At 42.7% G+C, this 21,430-nt stretch overlaps 1 protein-coding gene across 9 annotated transcripts in view; it reads right to left on the minus strand.

Moving 5' to 3' along the window:
• CIT (citron rho-interacting serine/threonine kinase) overlaps nt 1-21,430 on the minus strand; it is a 167,163-nt gene that overhangs the window by 36,499 nt on the left and 109,234 nt on the right. For 5 of the 9 annotated variants that reach the window (XM_057746195.1, XM_057746193.1, XM_057746188.1 and 2 more), the window contains 5 exons: nt 20,706-20,903; nt 11,656-11,709; nt 5,352-5,558; nt 4,160-4,380; nt 1,538-1,673 (listed from right to left, as the gene is read on the minus strand). In XM_057746195.1, coding sequence (XP_057602178.1) covers nt 1,538-1,673; nt 4,160-4,380; nt 5,352-5,558; nt 11,656-11,709; nt 20,706-20,903 — 816 coding nt within the window. The remainder of the gene's footprint in view (nt 1-1,537; nt 1,674-4,159; nt 4,381-5,351; nt 5,559-11,655; nt 11,710-20,705; nt 20,904-21,430) is intronic. The other 4 variants (XM_057746194.1, XM_057746192.1, XM_057746189.1 and 1 more) reach the window with 3 other exon arrangements.

Here is a 21,430-nt window from a genome sequence, read left to right on the forward strand (position 1 = left end):
CAAGCTCTCTCCAGGATCTTACATCAGGTCACAAAGGCAGAGGGTGGCCCCATAACTAGACGCAGGTACAAACAGTGACTGCTTTGTCAGGTGACAGTTTTGATAAGAGGTATGGAGAAGAGAAATTCATCCTGAATGACCAGCAAGAGAAGATGGGGTCAGAATGTCTGGAGTCTTAAAGGATGGGTAGGACTTTGCTAGAGAATACTTTAAGAACAGTCAGGTAAAAAAAAAACATCCTTCAAGCTAAACACAGAAGGGTACATTTATCTCTAAATAACATATTTACTTTCCTCATGGTTAAAAAAAATAGTAAGCCAATACCAAGAAACTCAGGCGTGTTCCTGAGTAACAAGTTATAGCCTTGATTCTGATCATTTTATTTCTACGAAATTCTGGGAAGAAAATAATCATGGATGTCCATAAAGATTTATGTTCACCACAACGTTACTTATGACGGCCAAAAAAAAAAAAAAAAGGAAGAAGCTCAAATTTCCAATACAAGCAGATTGATTAAAATAGGTTCCTCTGTGTAACTGATGTTCCTAGAAATACATGTTCAAACAAAATTCACTGGCTCAGGAAAAGCCCCTAGTTATGTACTGTTTAAAAAACAATATGTAAAGCTGTTTATATAGTAAGAACCTAAATTTATAAATAAATATATACACACATATATATGTAGATACACACACACACACACACACACACACACAAATTCACCAACATAACAGTGGTGACGGGTTACTAGGCATTTTTTTCTTTACTTTTCTGTGGTTTCTCTATCTTCCACAATGACCCCAAATAATCACTTTTATAATCATGAAATTACAAAGAGTTACACAAAATTCACAGGTCAGATTACTACTTTATATTACGTGTGTGTGCAAAAGAGCGCATATGTGTGAGTCTGTGCGTACATGTGAAACTCCTCTGACCTTCGCTTTTCGTATCTACAACACTGAAGCACCTACTCTAAATCTCTTTCAAGACTATTAGATAAAAATCTCCAAACACTGGTGTGTCACTTTGTAAATATGGAATATGGAGTGCTCCGTGGACAGGACACGTGTATTTCCAACGTGAAACGCTGAGGACCCACACCGCCCTCAGATCCTATCGCGTCCCTGGACTTAGAACCCAGAGAGGCTGAGCCGTCCTGTCACTGCAGCCATGGAATGAGCATGAGTCCTCAACCCCCCACCCCCACCCCTCCAAGGATGCTCGACATGAGATCCATGACAGCTTCTAAAACTCAAATGCCAGAAAACAAGAGCACTGTACACCCAGAGCAAAGTCTGGACCTCAGGGGCCCTGACAGGCAGATGTTAGGAAGTCGCTGACCGACGCTGAGACCCCAGTACCTGCCACCCCCACCCACGCTACTGCCCACAGAGGGTGTCTCGCGGGCAAGCATAACCGCGCGACTTTAATGAAACATGCTGACCAGGGATCGCATGCGAATGTGTGTCGAGCAAACCTGCTGAAAGAAGGACGTGCACATGTGTATCTAAGAGCAGGAGGGACGGGTGCTGACCTTGTCAGAGAGACTCTCGGCCTTCAGCTTCTGTTCCTTGAGAGCCTGCTGCAGGGCCAGAATCTCAGCCTTGTGCTCCTTCACCGCCAGCTCTACCACCTGGCGTGACTCTGTGATCCGCTGATCAGCCCTCGCCCTACGGGGGAAACACAGGTGTGTTCAGAAGCCCCGCCATCGCTGCCCTGCAGGAAGGAAGCTGGCCCAGCTCAGGCCCTGAGAAGCAACCAGACTGCGGGCTGGAGAGATGCCCAAGCCTGATTCCTTGTTCCGAACTAAGTCTCATTTTCTGACTGTATTAAGAGTGAAGATATGACCCACTTTAGGCCTTGGGTAAAAATACTCTTAGCAGGTAAAGTTCCTGTGAATATGCACTTGGAAAGGCTGAAGGGGACAAGGCATTTTTCCAAAATGCAACTGGGCTGAGTAGGACGTGACAAGATGGTTACACCCTCCTACGAGAGCGGGAAGGGAATGAGGTCCCGCTGAAGGAGCACAGGACCACGCGAGATCCCATGTGAGCAAACACATCCTTCTCCTTAAAGTAAATGCAAGAGGGGAGGGGCTCTGGGTGCTCCTCAAGAAACTGAAACTTGAACCTGATGGATGTATCAATATCTATAAACAAGGTGAGAGAACAGAGAAACTGGAAGCAGACTAGAACTACCACTGTCCTTCCCCCATTGAGGTCTTATGTTTTGCTGCTCCCACACCTGGGCTTGTACAGGCTCCTCCACTGACAGCTCTCCTTCCCCACCCAACAAACCCCAATCTTACTCAGGCTTCAGGGTAAAACTCAAGGGCCGTGTCCTCCATACAGCCTTTCCCAGTTTTCCCCTCAGAAGCAACCTCTCCCTGTCCTGTCCCCAAAGCATAAATGCACTTCTCGCCTGGCACAGCCCGCTCTCTATTTTAGGTGTTAAATAGTCCTGTGCAGCGTTTATCTATCTCCTCCACTAGACTTTTAGCCTCTTGAAGACAAGAATTAACAATCATATTTTACTTATCTCAGATCCCACGTATCAAAATAGAGGGAGGAAAAAAAACAGCGGGGGTTGGGGGGGTGGGGAGGTTAACCAAGATCTTTCACAATTTGCCCCTGAAACTATACATGAAATGTCTCCCCAAGCACAGCCCATAATTACACCTTCCACATGTGGTTGTGCATTTCTTGAAGCTGTGGTCAGATTCCGACTCAAAAACTGTCTCTGAAGGACTCTAGAAACAGCTGGCACAGGAGCTGGACTTGCAGGTGGCAGGGAGGGGGTCTGTGTGAGAGCAGCTGGCACATACGGCGAGGACGGGGGAGCCCGAGAGTTCAGAGGGAAACAGCAACAGGAGGTCTTAAGCCAGCAGCCCCCTCACACCAGCAAGTACCCCAAATGGGAAGATGCTCAAAGGGGGAATATTTCTACCAGTTTCGCTTGAAACTTACAGGTTCTCTTTGCTTCCAGTCTTTTCTAGTTTGATTCAGCACAGATCACACAACCAAGACAGGGGTGAGTCTCCTGTGATTGACCAAATGTGGGGAATACTAAAATGAGTGTGACAGAGTCCGCATAAATGATGAATACTGCCAGGCATAGTGTATCTTGCTTAGGGAGCTCAGAGAACTGCGGGAAGGTGGGTGTCAGGAGGTGACATTAGTGAGGTTAGGGAGGATGGACAGGACTCGGGGCAGACATGAAGCCGCGGGGCGAATGCCAGCCTGCAGGGTGTCTCTGTGCAAACTAAGAAAGGCAAGTGTTCTTCAAGACCATTTACTTCCATCTGTTGGTAAACTGTCATAATATACTGAGTCTGTTAGAACAAAACGCTTTCCCGCCATGAGCTATTCAACTGGAATGACAGATCTTCAAATCTATGACATCTTCTGTGTAAAGGGCACCCCTAGCAGCATGCAGTACGTGACCTGTGACCCCGGCAGGAAGGGAATTCTATGCTGGGAGGACTGTGGAAAAGCAGAGGAAAGATACTGCTTGAACTTATGATTTCTATTTCCTACCAAGAAAGGGAAAAATTTAAAAATAAACTGTTCTTATACTGCGGTTGTTCTCAACTGGGGGCGACTGTGCCCCTGGGGACACTGAGCGATGTCCAGAGATGTTTCGGGGGGTCACACTTGAGGAGGGAGCAGCTTCCAGGGTTTAGTGGGGGCAAGTCCAGAGACGCTGCCCCCCATCCTACAACACGTGGAAGAGCCCCCACCACGAAGGAGTATCTGGCCCGCACTGTCAATAGACCCAAGGCTGGTGTAGAAGGCAGACGTGCATCACACACAACCAGGATCAAACCAGTGATGGGCGTGCTATACAGTCACAATGACAAGAAACCCGAGCAAAGAGTTTCTACAAAGAAAGCACTGAGCTCTTTGCCCTGCTGACTTCTAGGGTCCTGCAAGGGTCAACACCTACTGCCTACTGGCACTGTCCGTATTTACAACAAGGATGACCAACCCATGCTGGTTTGCACAAGAGTCTCCCAGTTCTAACACTGAAAGTCTTATGTCCCAGGACACTGCTCAGTCCCGGCCAAGCTGGGACAATCAGTCACCCTGCTGGTAGCTCGCAGGTGGATCCTGGTGCTGTCACCTGCCACTCACTTTCTACCGACAGGAAGTCCCACCTGCTCTGCTTCTCAGTGTCCAGCATCCTCTGTAACTCTCGAACCCGACACTCAAACTGGGACTTCTCGTCACCAAGGACGCTCCTCCAGGCCTCCCACTGCCGCTCTTTTTCCAGCAGCTCGTCGTTCAGGGCCTCCAGGTCCATGACCTGCTCCTCTAGCATCGTGCAGGTGGTCTTCAGAGCCTCCATCGTCTGCAAATCAGTATCACTGAGTTGTGCCTTGTATCAAATGAGGATTTCGTGGATGTTACTTTTGTCAGATCAGTTTCAGAAAAGCACGAGTTTCTAAGTACATCTAAAAGACACTATGTTTTTCTCCTACAGACCTAGGGGACCAGAACAAGAACGAACTAAGGGCCATTTCTGCCACCGTCTTACAGAAAGAAACCAGAGGAAGGCCAGGGAAAAGAAGACACGCTTAACAATAAAGAGGCTCGGGAATCCCCAGTCGTCCAGTGGTTAGGACTCCTCGCTTTCACTGCCGAGGGCCCAGGTTCAATCCCTGATTGGGGAACTAACATCCCACAAGCCACGAGGCACAGACGAAAAAAAATTTTTTTAATAAATAAAAGGAAATAAAATGGCTCACAGAAGCATTCTATTCTATTTTTAATGGTTTTAAATCAAAATTAAGAACAACTACATATGGGTCTTCCCTGGTGGGTCCAGTGGTTAAGACTCTGTACTTCCACTGCAGGGGACAGGGGTTCCAGCCCTGGTTGGGAAACTAAGATCTTGCATTCCATGTGGAGTGGCAACAAAAAACAAAAAACTACACACTTCTAGAAGCCATTTCTAAAACCCACAAGGGGACTTCCCTGGTGGCACAGTGGTTAAGACTCTGAGGCTCCCAGTGCAGGGGGCCCAAGTTAGATCCCTGGTCAGGGAACTAGATCCCACATGCATGCCGCAACTAGGGAGCCCGCTTGCCATAACTAAGACCTGGTGCAACAAAATAAATAAGTAAATATTAAAATAAATAAATTAACTAAATAAAATAATTTTTTAAAAAACCCTGCAAGCCTTCAAAGCACAGACATGATTATAAAAAAGAGCCCTTTTACTGGAGAGGCTCAGTCTGAGAACGCTTGGGAGAGGTGCAACTGGCACTGGCTCGAAAATCTAAAGGGGTTCCAAGTTTCCTGGGTGGGGGGTGGGGTGCGGGGAGCAGGGTCTCTGACACTGTTTACCGTCCTTACTTGCTTCTGGCTGGTGAGCTGCATCTCCCTCTCCGTGATCTCGCGGCGGAGATGGTCCACTTCGCTTCGCAGCTGTACGATCTCGTCGTTGGCACCGGAGGCCTCGTCAAGTTGTTTGGACAAGTAGAAGTTTTGGTTGTTGAGCTCAGCGTTGTCCTCTGTCAGCTGGTTTAGCTGCTCCTCCAGGTCTGTGATCACCTAAAAGAGGAGAGGAGCCTGGTTACACAACGAGCAGGCTGCTTTGAGACGAGAAACTGCTTCTAGAGCTGTCAGTGCTTAAACCTACGTGATGATGACGGTCGGGTGTGCAGCTCGCGTTTGCCCATCCAGCCCCCGAGAGCCCAACCCAAGCTCCCACGCCCGCCCCCTTAGCGCCCAAATGCACATATGCTGTGGAGGAACAAGAAACGTCTCGGATTCTTTTCTGACTCAGGATTCATCGGGAAAACACGGCAAAAGCAATTCAATCAAGAGTGACTGCCATATGGAAGGGGCAGCTTTAAATGAGATCAAGTTCACGGACCATAACAGAATGTGGAAGATGCAAACCGAGGAAAGCGGAAGAGCAGAGAGGCTGGTATCACAATCAGCTACTTAAGCTGAAATGCCCAGGACACCATCTACAGGACATTATCCTGGGAGACAGTCTTAGAAAGCAAAATAAAGCTCTTATCAAGGCAGACTGAGTGAAGGACACTAAGAGTTATTTTAATAATATCTCAGGTAATAAATTTAATTTCATGCAACAAAAGAAAAAAAAAAAACTCAAGGGATGCTCAGAATAATTCTGGAAATAGAAGACCATACAATGGCATCGCTTTCAATGGTTCTTATCATGCAGCTAGCTGGCTATCAGAAAATGGGAAGGCATGTATATGAAATTGTCATTTTACTGAGAGAGATTTAACCTGGTTTTGCTAAATTATTTCCCTGCTCAGTGGCAGAATGACCACAATTTCAGTGCATTTAGCTTTCCCGCTCTCTTTCCTGAGGTCTGGTACCAGTGCTTGCCAAGAGCTTTTATATATAATACTTTAGAAGTTTAAGGGCAATTTTCTAATAATACTTGGAATGAGGCGCACAGGGGGTAAATTAACTTTTATGTAACAAAAAGGAGTAAATTAAAAGGAAATGCCTCTGAGCCTACGGTTATTAATTGTTTCCCATTTTCAACCCTAGAGTAGACGTAGTTTCTGAAACATCACCACTGTTTCCATGACTAATGCCCTGTTTTAACCCGCTCTGATTACCAATTAAAAAAAAAAAATCTTCCCAGGCACATAGAATTAAAGAATGTCAATTAAGTAGATTTGTTCAATGTGGCTCAGGAAACACAGCTTTTCATTTTGTTAACTGAGCTGATGAGCTTTTAATGCGGTAAGTGGTCTAGTAATTTGTGTTTTAATATCAAAAGCCATGTTAATTCCTACTGTACTGGTTTGAGGAATGCTGTTGGCTACAAGGCGGGAATAAAGGTTGTGTGGTCAGGTTCTTGGCCAAACCTCCTTCTTTGTTGGGGTGAAGAAAATAGGAAAAAACTGCAAGTCCGTCACTCCTAGCAGGCACTTCTGCCTCCTAAGATCCCTGTATCGCCCTTTGTGTGACATGGTTAAATCTCCCAAAAGTAGAAACAATGAATAAACGATGCAGTAAACCCATTCCTTAAGACAGTTTTCCTCCTAGACTGCAAACGTCTCCACTGTGCTTCCTTCTACCTCTGCCCCCAAAGGAAAACAACAAGATGGATGAGGCAAACTGGCCTGGAAGCCCCATACAGCCACTGTGAACCTGGCCAGGTTGATTTCTCCACCTGTGACGTGGAGGTAAAGACTATATTGACTACCTCCTCTGTTGCTCTGGTTTTAACGTTTTGGCTTTTTCTTGCATGCTGTTCTACCTTAATGTAGCAAGTGAAATACGAGGGATGAAAATTAGTGACCAAGATGTTGAGGCATAAGTGGTGCCCCGTGGGGAGCAAACAGCCTACAGAAAATCTACCCACATGAGAATATATGCGCTGCCAAAATTATTTACTTGTTATTCAAAGACATATTTAAGCCTTTGGATACCTATTCCCTTTCTCTGACTCATGAAAAAAAAATGCAATTTATTATAAGCCCATTTCTGCTACCTCTTCTCCTCCTTCCCAAATTAGATTATAAAGTGCAAAAGAAGCAACACTCGAAAAAAATCAGGGAGATGCCAAGATTTAATTACTCTCACTGCAATTGAAATGGGCCCACTAGAGTAGGAAGGGTCCTTCTCTTCTCTTGTTGTGATCCCATTTTCAGGGGGTCTCCCATCTCCGACTTATATTTACAGAGTGGGATGGCTGACTCTACTTTGTCATCATCTCTATGTTGCCTGTTTGACAAGAGGATCATGCAAGAAGCATCCAAGGCCTCATTAAAGCATGGTAACTCATTCAGGTCTTTTATATATTCTTCCTGCCTGAGCCGTAACACGTTCATCAGCTTATGACTCTGTTGGAGTGGCTGGAGTTGTGGTATTGAGTGGTAGACACACTGCCATGCAGAGATATTGAGCTGACCTGAGACACAGGCAGTAAATGAATGATCTCCATGGTTTTAAGAGAAAAAAAAAAGGATAATAACAGGCAATCTGTGATTTTGAACCAGGTTTAAAGCAAAGAGAATTCTTAGGTCTACTTTGTGGGTATATTCTTTCCACACCAAGGGCAAGTGATCTGTTTCCTGTATTATGAGTCTGTTAACCTTTCAACCCCAAGGAAAGAAGGTAGGAAAGATAAAACTGCAAGGCTGATTCCATCTAAAAAAGATGAGGGAGACAGCGTTGTAATGCAGGGGCCAGCAGAGTTCTCTTATGTGCTGCTTTTACAGATAAGAGATCTTGGTATAGTTCTAACAGAAAACAGGGATACAAAAAAATTATCTACTCTCGGCGTCAAAAAAAAAAAAGATCTCTATTTGGGGTTATCTGTGGCTTTTTGAGCAAACCTCGTAGTTCTGAGATATATATGTTACCTCTCACACTTGACTGGGCAACCAGCAGAGAGAACATTAGCTGGTCAATGTCCAAGGGCACGTTGGGGGTGGAGACACCAGCCAGACAATGAGCGTCAGGCTGAGGAGACACAGGGCGGACGCCCTATTTTAATGCCTCATTCCTTCTTGACGGCAGCTATTTGCACGTTATTTATTTTTAATCTTCTAGCTGACAGATTGATTCATAATTAAAACCCTGTCATATGTTTGCCCACCAACTTCTCTCCAAAACAGACTGAGGTAGGGTTTTAGGTGCCAGATTGAATCAAATCCCTTTTTTAAAAAAATCTCTTCAAAATATAGAAACGGCCTGAGCTTGAAAATCTAACTGCTCATGAGCTTTTTAAAAGCTGCTAAATAACTGGGAGCCCCTGTCGGTTGAGCCCTGAGAGGAGTTCCCACCGGTAACGAAGATGATGTTTCCAGCGGCAACTGCTGGGGACAGTGCCAACGAGAAAGGAACAGCTATCGTGCTCTCCTGAAGTGTCTGTAAAGCCACCTTTGAACTTGCGAAAGTATAACTGAGATCTATTGCTGCCAAGTGTTGTTCTAAAGTGGTGGTTTGCGAACATTTTTAAGGCACGGGACCGTTTTCTAAACAAGATTCTGTTGTGAATCCAATATAATGAGATAATAATAATAGTAACCAACATGATTAGCGCATTCTATGGACCAGGCCCTGTACAAACACCGATGCACCATCTAATTCTTGCAGGAACCCCCATGAGGTAGGTATTCTTACCGAGTTTCTGATTCTATGACTCAGTGTTTTCCTAGGTTTTACTGTTTCCAGAATCTGAATGTATATAGGAACTAAGCAGCTGTCTCTCTTCCCTCACCCAGCCCCCAAAGAGCAGTTATTAACTGGACTATGCATCTTACAATCAGTGGTGTATTGGAATTGAGGACATACAATGCCACCCTCGTTTTACAAACAAAGAAACGGAGGCTCTGCAGTGTAGCATCCCCTAGGTTACCAGGAGGCCAATTTAGAATCTGAACCAGTCTCTCTGACTCGAGCGCGAGTGGTTTGGATCCGCAAGCCTCCCAGCTGCCTTAGCTGAAATGCAGGTGGGCATCACGCTCTTGGGTCTGCCCCCCTCACTGGGAGAGGCCCGCAAAGGCTTCTCCACAGAATGCCAAGGGTAAGTAAAGGAAGGGTTAGAAGTCACTGTTCCAAAAAAAGCAAATTTGAAGGATAAAGAGAGTGTCAAAGTTATGTAAGTTAAGAAAGTAACCAAATTCGTTCTACATATTGGTATATTCTATTAAAACTACATTTCCGATTTTAAAAATGGGGTGAGGGAGGATTACAAAGGCGCACAAGGAAAGTCTTGAGGGTGATGGCCTTGTTTTGATTGTTTTGCTAGTTTCACAGCTATACACACATTTCAAATCTCATCTGGTTAATGTACTCCAATCATCCCTCAATAAAGCTGTAAAAGCAAAAAAAATAAAAAATAAAAGATGTTTTTTAAAAAAAGACTAAAAAAGAAGAAAAAAAACTCGAGATGAATGGAGAAGGATTACTGATGCAACAAATTTAAAACGCATCCAAGTTTATTTTAGGAAAATATAGTAACATTAAAAAAAACCCACAGTCCTAAAATGATCTCTGTTCTATTCAGTGATCATTTATGAGCATGTATGTAATGTAAGCAAATAACTCTTGTGTAAAATAAGAAACCAAGACAATAAGAAACTAAAAAAGTAAGGCAAAAGAGTATGGGAACAGAATGCAACAATTCCTCAAGGAAGGGAAGAAATCAACAGATATTGCTAAGGCAGGCTCACCCCAGATCCAGCCTATGGCATCAGGAAACACAGACCTAAATTCCATCTGCCAGGTACCTACTAGAGTCAAACAGAGGCACATCCCAGGACCTAGCTCTTCCACTCTTGGGTATACGCTCATCAGAAACAAGGGCTTATGGCCGTCAAAGGACCTGTACAAGAGTGTTCTTAATAGCTTTATTCCTACCAGAAACAACCCAAACATCAATCAACAGGAGAATGGATAAACAAACCTCAGTTCTATACACACACTGGAAACACGACACCATAATAAAAAAGAACAAAATTTTGATGGATGCAACAACGTGGATGACCCTCATGGACAATTTAAGTAACAAAAAAGCTAAACCCTAAAGACCACATCCTTTGCGATTCCCTTTACGTGTGTGGTATCAGAGGTCAGAATACTGGTTACCCTTTGGGCAAAGGATGCTGATGGGAAGAGGACAGGAGGCAGCCTTCTGGGAGCTGAAAAGCTCTGTATCTTGATCTCTATTGTGGTTTCACAAGTTGTCTATACACGTACAAATCCATTGAGCTGTACACTTAAGATTAGTTGCACTTCATGCAACTTACTGTGTGCATTTTATACCTAAATGAAGCAGGGGGCAAGGGTGGGGGAGCATATACCAGGACTTACTGTCCCCTTTATAATAGGTAAAGAAGAAAGAAGGAGTGCATTACAAGAAAATAAAATATGCATATAGGAGGTAGAGGGGTGTTTCTGGAAACTCACAGATGCAAATAATACAAATGGAGACAAGCTGAAGGGGAACTGACTAAGGAGGTAACAAAGTGATGAAAGGACCAAAGACAGGAGGTAGAACCATGAATAAGGACAACATTCCTACCTTCTGAAAGGGGCCTATTTTAGTCCTTCACTCTGATCAAAAATAGACTTTGAGTTTCCACTGATCCTACCCTATTATATAACCTATGAATGATGCCTATCTGCTCCTGGAAGTGACTTCCCAAAGAGTGCTAGATTCTGAATTTATGTTAGGAAGCCAGATTTTGCCTGTTAGGAAGTCAACATCTCTAGATTCCCCAGGAGAAGAACTTGTTGGTCTTCCCTCTCTGTAGAGGCAGCAAACTGGAGAAGCCTGACACGTCTAACTGCCCCTACTGTCTGGGGCCAGCCTAGACAGAATCTTCTAGATTAGAGAAGGAGGGGGCGCTCCCTTGGGGCTTCTGTTGCAGCTACTGAGACCTATTAGTGGTTCTGCAGTGAGAATTATTTTGACTGTTCCAACAAGCCTTCCCCAAACAAGAATGGTTTAAATCTTTAAAAACTGGCAGGAACCCAAGACCCTGAAGTTATCTGAGGCTCAGAAACTTCCAAATCAGTTTGACCACATTAACTGCTTCAAGCTGAAAGTTTATATCAAAAATCAGTCACTGATATTAGAATATGTCCCCTTTTCCTTCTCGGTTTCAGTTTCCTGTTATTTTCAACATGTTTGGTTAATACTCACAGTACAGCTGTTACGAAGGGCATCAAATTTGCGCTGGATTTCATCTCTATGTGCCTAAAAGGTAAGAAGTTGATTATAAATTTTTCATAGGGTGGAGTACAATTCTACACGCTATGGGTCAAATAAAGAAAATCGCAATTTGCCTAAAAAAGCCAAGAACGCTGTTGCAGCTGCCCCAGCACCTTTTTATCAAAGAATTAATCAAGTCATACCCAACATGAGAAGTTACAGGAATACACAATGCCTATTAATAGACCACACATCCTACCCTGTACAAATGTATATTTAACATCCAGATGAAAACTAGGGACTAGTGGAAGAAAGGGAAAAAACACAGGATGAAGTTTTACTCTCGTTTGTCTTACTCCCTATTCTCAACCTTTCCCTCTTCCCTCCAACTGGCTGCCCACTGCCCTCCACCCCAAGCCTACTTCTAAGAAAGACACACACACACATACACACACACACACACAGGACAATAGCCAGGACAAAATAGGGACTTTTTAAAAAATAAAATCCAAAGCTGCTGAAATTCAGAAACCCTACACAGACCTTGAAGTAAATATAAAGATTTTCGCCAAGACGGTGGGGCTCTAAACCAGTACCATTCCTTCAGTTGACAAGGATATTTTGAGTACATATTACATGGCAGACACTGTGGCAAGATACAGCATATAGGGCCTAACCTTCATTCTGCTGAGGACAGACAAAATAAACAAGTACACGATTACAAACAGTGACAAGTGCTGTGAAGGAAACAAACGGGCCTAGGGAAAAAGAATAAAGGGGGAAAAGAAAGAACTTACTTAGATGGGGTAATCAAGGAGGGCTTCTCTGAAGAGGTGATATTTAAACTGAAACCTGCAGGATGATGAGGAGCCAGCCATGCAAAGAACAGAAAAGAGCAGAGGGAACAGCATCCGCAAAAACCCTGAGGCAAGAAAGGGTTTGGTGCATTTGGGGAACAAAAAAAGGACCTGAGTGGCTACAGCGGCTTTTTACACTTCCAGCTGTGACTCGAGAACGACGATGTCAAGTCAGATTTCTTCGGTTTCTTTTATCCAATGAAATGGAATAAACAGGATAAATTAGAAAACATCAGAATGTACCTTAGATAATAATGGTAAGCACTGTTGTTGGAAACTTGTTTCAGATACCATAATTCATCACGTTTAAGTTGCTATCAGTTGTAAGATTTACCACAATTTTATATAGAAGAAAAAGAAGTACTGCAAATGACATGTGTAAGTCCTTATGACTACAGAATCATATATAGGCTATAAGATGTATTCTGATTCGCTACCTTAAAACTCATTGAAACTTAGTATATAAGCTCCCTTGTATGAGACTACAAGGTAAAATGCATTCTTCTGTGGGTTGTGGCCAAAGAGCAAAAGAGGGAAAATGTGGCCCAAGCTGATGGCAGAGAGGCAGGCCTGGACCAAGAATCTTGAAGACCCAGAAAAGAGTTTGGATTTCATTCAAAATGCAATTAACCAGAGGCCAACAGAGGTTTTAAGATGCAGAGTGACATGACCTGGCTGTCATTTTGTGGATGCTGTAAGAGGAACAGATAAAAATATGACAAAAGTAGAAGGAAGCAGAAAAACCACTGAGGAGGTTGTTGCTATCATTCAGGGAAGAGATGATGGTGGCTTGAAGCAGGACGTGGCAAAAGATGGAAAAAAGTGGATGGAGGTGAGATCTCTTCTGGAAGCACAGGTAATAAGACTCACTGATGGACATGGGGGCGAAGGGGGCCCTAACAGGCTTTTGATGTGGAAGACAGGTAGATCATGGCACCACCTGCTTAGCTCTGAAGGCCCAAAGAAGAATCTCAAAGTTTGAGGCAGAGGAAAACATGGCCCTTTACTTTAGAAAAAAAAAAAAAAAATTAATCTCTATCAGAAGGCCTAGGCCTTCTGATGTTCACAGCAGCACTACGTACAATAGCCAAGACATGGAAACAACCTAAATGTCCATCAACAGATGAATGGATAAAGAAGATGTGGTATATACACAGTGGAATACTACTCAGCCATAAAAAAGAATGAAATAATGCCATTTGCAGCAACATGGATGGACCTAGAGATGATCATACTAAGTGAAGTCAGACAGGGAAAGACAAATATCATATGATATCACTTATATGTGGAACCTAAAATATGAGACAAATGAACTTATTTAGAAAACAGAAACAGACTCACAGACATAGAAAACAAACTTACTTTTACCAAAGGGGAAAGGGCAGGGATAAATTAGGAGTTTGGGACTAGTAGATACAAGCTACTATATATAAAATAGATAAATGAGGTCCTACTGTATAGCACAGGGAACTATATTCAATATCTTGTAATAAACCATAATGGAAAAATATATTAAAAATATATAAATAACTGAATCACTGCTGTACACCAGAAACACAATATTGTAAACCAACTATACTTCAAATTAAAAAAAAAAAAAGATCTATAAGAGAAGTAAGAAATTCAGCACCTAATTCAGCTGTGATGTTGTCTCTAATATGTCTATTTTGCCATAGATTTATAAGTTTATAACAGCAGATAAGACGCTGCAGAAAAAAAAATTAGTGAACTTGAAGACATAGCAACAGACACTATCCAAAATGAAATACAAAAAATAATTTTAAAAAAGACTTAAAAAATGAACAGAACATTAATGAGCTTTGAGACAACTCCAAGGAGCCTTGTATACATGTGATCAGAGTCCCTGAAGAAGTGCAGGGGTGAGACAGAAAAAAATATTTGAAGAAATAACAGGGGCTTCCCTGGTGGCACAGTGGTTAAGAATCCGCCTGCCAATGCAGGGTACATGGATTCAATCCCTGGGCCGGGAAGAGCCCACATGCTGTGGAGCAACTAAGACCATGTGCCACAACTACTGAGCCTGCGCTCTAGAGCCCTCGAGCCGCAACTACTGAGCCCATGTGCCACAACTACTGAAGCCCGTGTGCCTACAGCCTGTGCTCTACAAGATAAACCACCGTAACAAGAAGCCCACACACCACAATGAAGAGTAGCCCCTGCTCTCCGCAACTAGAGAAAGCTCATGTGCAGCAATGAAGACCCAATGCAATCAATCAATCAATCAATAAATATATTAAAAAAAGAGAGAGAGAGGGAATGGCCACAAATTTTCCAAAGTCAATGAAAAAATAAATCCATAGGTGCAAAAAGGTAAATGAGCCCTAAGCACAGGAAACATGAAGGAAATTATGCTAAATCACATCATAATCAAACTGCTTAAAGCCAGTAATAAAGAGAAAAAGCTTAAAACCAGCCAGAGAAAAAGGCAACTTATAGAGAAACAAAGAGAAGAAAGAGTTCTCACAGTGAGGTTGGGGGAGTTTGGGGAGCAGGGCCGGAGGGCGGGGGGTAGTAAGCTAGAAGACAGTAGAGCAACATCTTTAAAGTACTGAAAGGGAAACAAAAAACAAAAATGTGTCAACCTAGAATTCTATACCCAGCAAAAAATATCTTTCAAAAATGAAAGTGAAATAAAGACCTTCTCAGACACACAAAAGCTGAAGGAATTTGCCACCCGCACACCAAGAAATGTGAAACGAAGACTTTCAGACAGAAGATGACAACCAGCGACTTAAATCTGCACAAAAGAATGAAGAGGACTGGGAAAAATGGCAAACCAAAACAAAAATCGGTAACTGCACAGACTTACAAACAGATTTCATAAATCAAGAGTTATCACTTAGAATCAACTTCTCAAATAAATAGCCCCTATTTCAAGAACTAAGTTAATAGGTTATAATTTTCCCCCAAACTCTGTTTTTTGCCCAATAATGATATGAGATTTATTAATTTAATGGGGCAAGAATACTATTTATCCAACTTAGGAACGTGGCTATTTGTACTACTGGTGAATCTCATCTGTGAGTATTCTAGAGGAAGAATACGGCGCTTAAGTTAGTAAACTCTAGGGCAGGAGTGAACAAATTTTTTCTTTTAAGGACCAGATAGTAAATATTTTTGGCCTTTGAAGGCCATTCAGTCTCTGTCACAACTACTCAACTCTGCCCTCATAGCACAAAAGCACCCATGGACAATATGTACCCAAATGGGTGTAACTGTGTGTCAATAAAACTTCATTTACAGAAAACAGGAAGCAAACTAAATCTGGCCCACTGGCTGTAGCTTGCCAACCTCCACTCTAAATAACTATTTGGTGTGAAATCTCTCAAAGACAGAAACAGGAAGCTGAAGGTGGAGTTAACTTCTTCAGAGCCTAAGCAATGATCATAAAAACCTCTCTGGCCTAGACTGAGGGACAGAAGACCTATTCCACTTTCTGACTAATAGCAAAGTTTCCAAATAACACCACACCATTAAAAACTTGCCTAACTGCCCCACGGTAGTCTGAAATTTCAATCACTAATATTTCTATTAAAATTTACCATTATGAAGCCTTGGGATCACTCTGACACGTCAAATGACAATCTTCCTTGCAGGTACAATGTAAGGAACTACCATCATTATGGGTTTTGATTTATTATTGACTGAAATATAAACACCAAATGTAGTTGTGACTGTTGTGACTGCTCGAGGTACCTGTAACAATCATTGAACTGACCTGAGCTTCAAAATGGCAAGAAACATGTTTTATGTTCCCTTGAAATAAGTTGTAAAACAAACGCACAAAAAGCAAAAGGTCCCGTAACAGTATATATAAAGGTAATAAAATACGTAAGACAAGCTTTGGATGCTCTCAATGAAATATCTGAGTGTTCATTAGGTATCAGAAGCTACAGGGAATAAATATTTAGCCTCTTAAAAATTATTGAGGACCCCAAAGGGCTTTTGTTTATGTGAGTTATAGCTATCGCTATTTAACACATTAGAAATCAAAGCAGATCCTTTCAAATATTTATTTCTTTTAAAATAGAGTATTGCTTTTGTACCGTCAGTGCAAATGTTAACACAATGAAAAATGCCACATGACAGCTTAGTATTATTATGAAAATAACCTGAACTTGGGGACCCCCATGGAGCCACAGACCCCCAACTTGAGAACCACTGACCTAGGGGTTGCCTGGCAAGAGGCAGAATGGGCAGGCTGCAGCCTGGAAACCAGAGGCGCTCTCTATTTTGGGAGTTTTTATGTCTTCTTAAATTTTAAGGGAAGTTACATGAGGAATGAAGAAAAGAGAATTATTATGCAGCCTTGATGAGAGAAAATACCTGCAGAGCTGTGAAAAGGAAGCCTGTGTTTAGATGTCTGACCGCCTTCTGGGGTCCATGGTCAGGATCCTACAATACAAGCTTCCACACATCCACCCCTTTCCCTGGGACAGCAGGCACCAAGCAAGACTGTCACCTTGGGTGACCCAATTTCACGTCTTGCCTATCATGCCTATGGCTTACTAATTCAATACAACGATTACTAGTTACATAAAAGAGAAAACGAGAGCATTCATCGACCAATGATTTTAACAAATCAAAGAGGATGACACTGGGATCCCATCACCACGCTCTGCTGGGAGGATTCCTTTCTTGAGTGCCTCTAGCTTTTGACTTGATTATTCAGCATTAGTCATTTAACCAAATCAGTGAAAGCACGTGAGGGCAGGGACATGAAACGTGTCGGTAGGGCCACGCTAGTGGGCACCAAGCCCTCGAGGTTCTACCCCACGGCCCCACTCAGAGTAATGCTCCAATCACGTCACGCGTCTCTATGCAATACAGTGTGCAAACTTCCACAGACAAAAGGATTAAATGGAGTCTTTTTTTTTTTAAGATTTTTTTGATGTGGACCGTTTTTAAAGTCTTTATTGAATTTGTTACGATATTGCTTCTGTTTTATGTTTTGGTTTTCTGGCCCCAAGGCATGCAGGATCTTAGCTCCTTGACCAGAGATCGAACCAGCATCCCCTGCATTGGAAGGCGAAGTCTTAACCAAAATGGACTGCCAGGGAAGTCCCTACATGGAATCTTAAATTTCAACTCCACGCGGGAAATTCTCTCTTCCACCGATAAGCACTGAAACATCTTAAAAGCATGGCTTTATGTTTAAATTTGACTCTCCTGTTGGTCTCTACCTTGATTCAATCTCAGCTTTCAATGGCCAGTGAAATTTCAATGCAAATGCAATTGACAGGGTGGGTAAAGGGAGAGTGGGGGGAAAAAGAAAGCCTGAGGAAGACGGACAATGGCAACTGGCGGCCCCCCCCCCCGCCGGCCACGCTGCTTCAATGGAGAGCTTGCATTCAACTGTGCTCCATCTAATCTGGCCCAGGGCCAGAGGCCAAACAGGGTAACTGCTCCCCTCCCAGGTGAGGAGGTGGCCACCTCTTAGAATTAAAGCAATAACAGCCCATTTGACTATTTCCTTTTATTGATAAAACAGCCTGCCGCGAAGCACACAAGCCTCCTAGGAGATCATTTTAGATCCAGCTGATTGAATTTGATTGACGCCTACACTGGGTCTGAACTTGGGCCAGAACACTGAGAGAGGGTGAGTCAGGGGACTGCATCTGTGACCATTTTCTCTCTCTCTCTCAGAAAATACATTCTCCAGAACAAATTCAACAAAGCCATTCAGGCAACAGCCACCTGTGGTCCATAACCAGGTTTATGGGACATAATTGAGAAGAGGGGAGAAGAAAAACCCACAGCCTTCAAATCGAACTGAGGCAAATTGATATGAGGTTTGGATTCCTGTACGATGGGCTGACAAACAGCTGTTGGACCAAAGGCATCCTCCTGCCATCACTGTGAACAAGCCTTGCTTTCCAAGGCATCCTCATCTGTGAGAATCATAGAGCTCTAGTTTCCAGACCTAGGGAGATTTGTTTCTTTCTTTCCCTTTTTTTTTTTTTTTTTTAAGAAGATGCTCTGAGGCAGTGATCTCATTTGACTAAGTTAAGTCGTGACTTGCTGCTGTGCAGGCGTCCAGCAGCCATTAGACACAGCACATTCCAACCAGCAGCAAGACAGGGCTGAAAGACTCATTTCCCCACAGATAAACAGCAGCGACACAAGCTCTATTGTATACCCTCCTCCTTCCAAACAGGCAGGGTAAGATGTGTGGCCACGGCCTCCCTCCCAATTCCAACCGAGCAGAGAGATCAATGTGTCCTTCTCCTCCGCTCCAGAGCAAAAGGATTTGAGGGATTACAGGCCAATCCCCCGGGGAGAAAAAGCTAAAGACACAGTGCTAGGCGCACAGTGAGGGCTCATCAAAGATGGATTAAATGACTGATGTCTCCTTCTTTCAGAGCTGGGGTGGTTCATGTTGGGGAAAATATTAATATACAAGCATTAAATATAATAGCGGTTGGATTTTCGGTGTCTCCTTTCGCAGCTAAGAAATGCTATCTGGCTGTCTCCTTCTGCATCCACTCCACTCCAGAAAGTGTATAAGCCTTCTGGGCATATATATTCATTTCATTCTTACCTCCATTTTTTTCTTCTATGACTTCTTTTCTTAGACTTTTCTTTCTTATTCTATCCTATTATACTGTTTTGTATCTTTCCAAACTGTTCCCAATCCATTCTTGAAACAAGGCAGAGTATACACAAAGAGATACTGTAACTATTTTTTCCAAACCAAATATTGGGGGCATATGGCATCATTTAATGAGTGTTTTCATAGAGAAAAACTACAGAAACTAAGGTTGCAACCAATATCTGAATATGGCATAAGTCCTGGAAAACCTAGAATGCACAAGCATCTTCTATACAGGAATTACTCTGAATCCCCAGAATCTTGGAAGCCCTTGTATCCTGGATTGGTCCATAAGGACCCTGGCACTCTCAGATTATGTTCCCAATTTGGTCCCCAAACCCAACAGTGGGAGGTAACTTCTAAGAAAGAAATTAGTTTGGAAAAAAAAAAAACAAAATACACACACACACACATTACTTTTTAAACAGGGTAAATTATTAGTAACAAAAGTGCATTATCATCTGCAGAAGTAACCCTACTCTAAGTGATGCTTAGAGATGTTCGCTGATGGAGATGGGGACAGCATCCAAAATGAATCAGAATGAATAAGATACCCATTTAGGTACCTTATTGAAAAAGACACTGAATCCAATCAGCTGTATTGTGCCCTGCCCACAGAAGAGGGTACGCTGACCAGCAGGCAGGACTATGCCCATCCGCTTGGCAAGTACAGTATGTTACCATTAGAAATGCATGCACTTGGTTGATAAAAGCCATTAAAATCATTCAGCTTTCTATGCCCAGGGTCCAGGTCCACCAAGCAGCCTTCCAAGAGAAATAGGAGTTATAAGTAAAAGGGGAAAAAATGTGAAGATAAGCCACCCAGAGTATCCTGGTCAACTTGGTGGCTGTATTTCCCACTGTAAAGCTGCTAAGTTGGTATTTTATATGTAAAATTTTTGTCAATTTTGTTATCCTGGGTAAGTCCCTGTGAGAAGGATCAATTGTGGTAAATTGGTCAACAAAGTCACATTTTTAGACCTGCAGAAAGAATTAAGGTCTAAATCCAGAGGCGATCCACCACCAATAATCTATCTTCTGAGAACACTCTTCACTTGGGCAAACCAGTCTCTCAGAAAGAGCAGGAAGGCCAAGTCCCTTTTAGAGAAACAATCTCTCATTCACTAGAATCATTTCCATCCAGAACCTACCAAATGCATACGTAAGACTAGAAACAGAATCTACAGTTAAAAAAAAAAAAAATTTAACACAGATGAGGTTAACCAAGACAAAAATAGAAATATGGTAGAAAGACGACCATAAGATATAAGATTACTCTTTAAATGATTATTGAAAACTAAAGTGGAGACCCAAATAAACAGACTTTGGTTAAATTGAAATTTAAAATATAGTGATGATTATTTTAAAAAGAGGGAAATACATAAATAAAGAAGGAACTTTTCAAGATCCTTAGGAAAGCTCAGATATTGCCCAACTGATCTAGTTTACTAATTCTAAAGAAACAGCAGCCTACATAAGCCAATTTTCTGCCCATAAAGCATCTCTCTGGCTTATTTTTTCTCTTGGCATTTCTAGGAGTGAGCAAATATCCTCAGCTCCACACATCCTACCGTGAGCGCCTGGATCTCTTCTTCTGCTTCCGCTGTCGTCTCTTCCAGCTCCGTCTTTGCCTGGCGGAGCTGGCTCTCCAGGGCCGCCCGGGCCGCCTGCAGGGCTGTCAGCTGGGACTCGCGCTCCTGCAGGGAGAGCTGCAGCTCAGTGAGCTGGCGCTTGAGCTCCAGTTTCTGCTCTTCGTGCTCTAGACTGACCTGAGACAGGAGAGAGAGAGATGCTCGTTTACCTTAACTGAAGAGAAAGCCAAGACACAACCTGCTGTGCAACCTGCATCTTAAATTTGGTCATGGAATCAAATTCTCAGCACTCAACTGAGAAGGAAAAAAAATACAATAAAACAGCTCTGACTTCAATAAGTCTCAAAAATCAACAGGCGTGAGAACATGTAAGAGTATATACAACATATATACAAACCATCTCTTCCTTTCATATATTCGAATGCTTGGGAAAGATTCTAAGAAAAACCACACAGCAAGAATCTCCTATGAAAATTATGACAATTGCTCTTATTAAAAAAAATTTAAAAGTAAACAGATATAAATAACATTGTAGTGCTTCCTAGGCGGCACAGTGGTTAAGAATCCACCTGCCCACATAGTCAAAGCAGGATTAACTGCAAAGTTGAGTAGATGCTCCTGAGTCAACCTGGATGTGTATTCCTTAAATCATTTCCAGATTAAGGATGGAATCAAACCCAGACATGAGGCAAGAGTGAAAAAAA

This window comes from Hippopotamus amphibius, chromosome 8 (genome assembly GCF_030028045.1).
Source record: "Hippopotamus amphibius kiboko isolate mHipAmp2 chromosome 8, mHipAmp2.hap2, whole genome shotgun sequence".
NCBI classification, from domain to species: Eukaryota; Metazoa; Chordata; class Mammalia; order Artiodactyla; family Hippopotamidae; genus Hippopotamus; species Hippopotamus amphibius.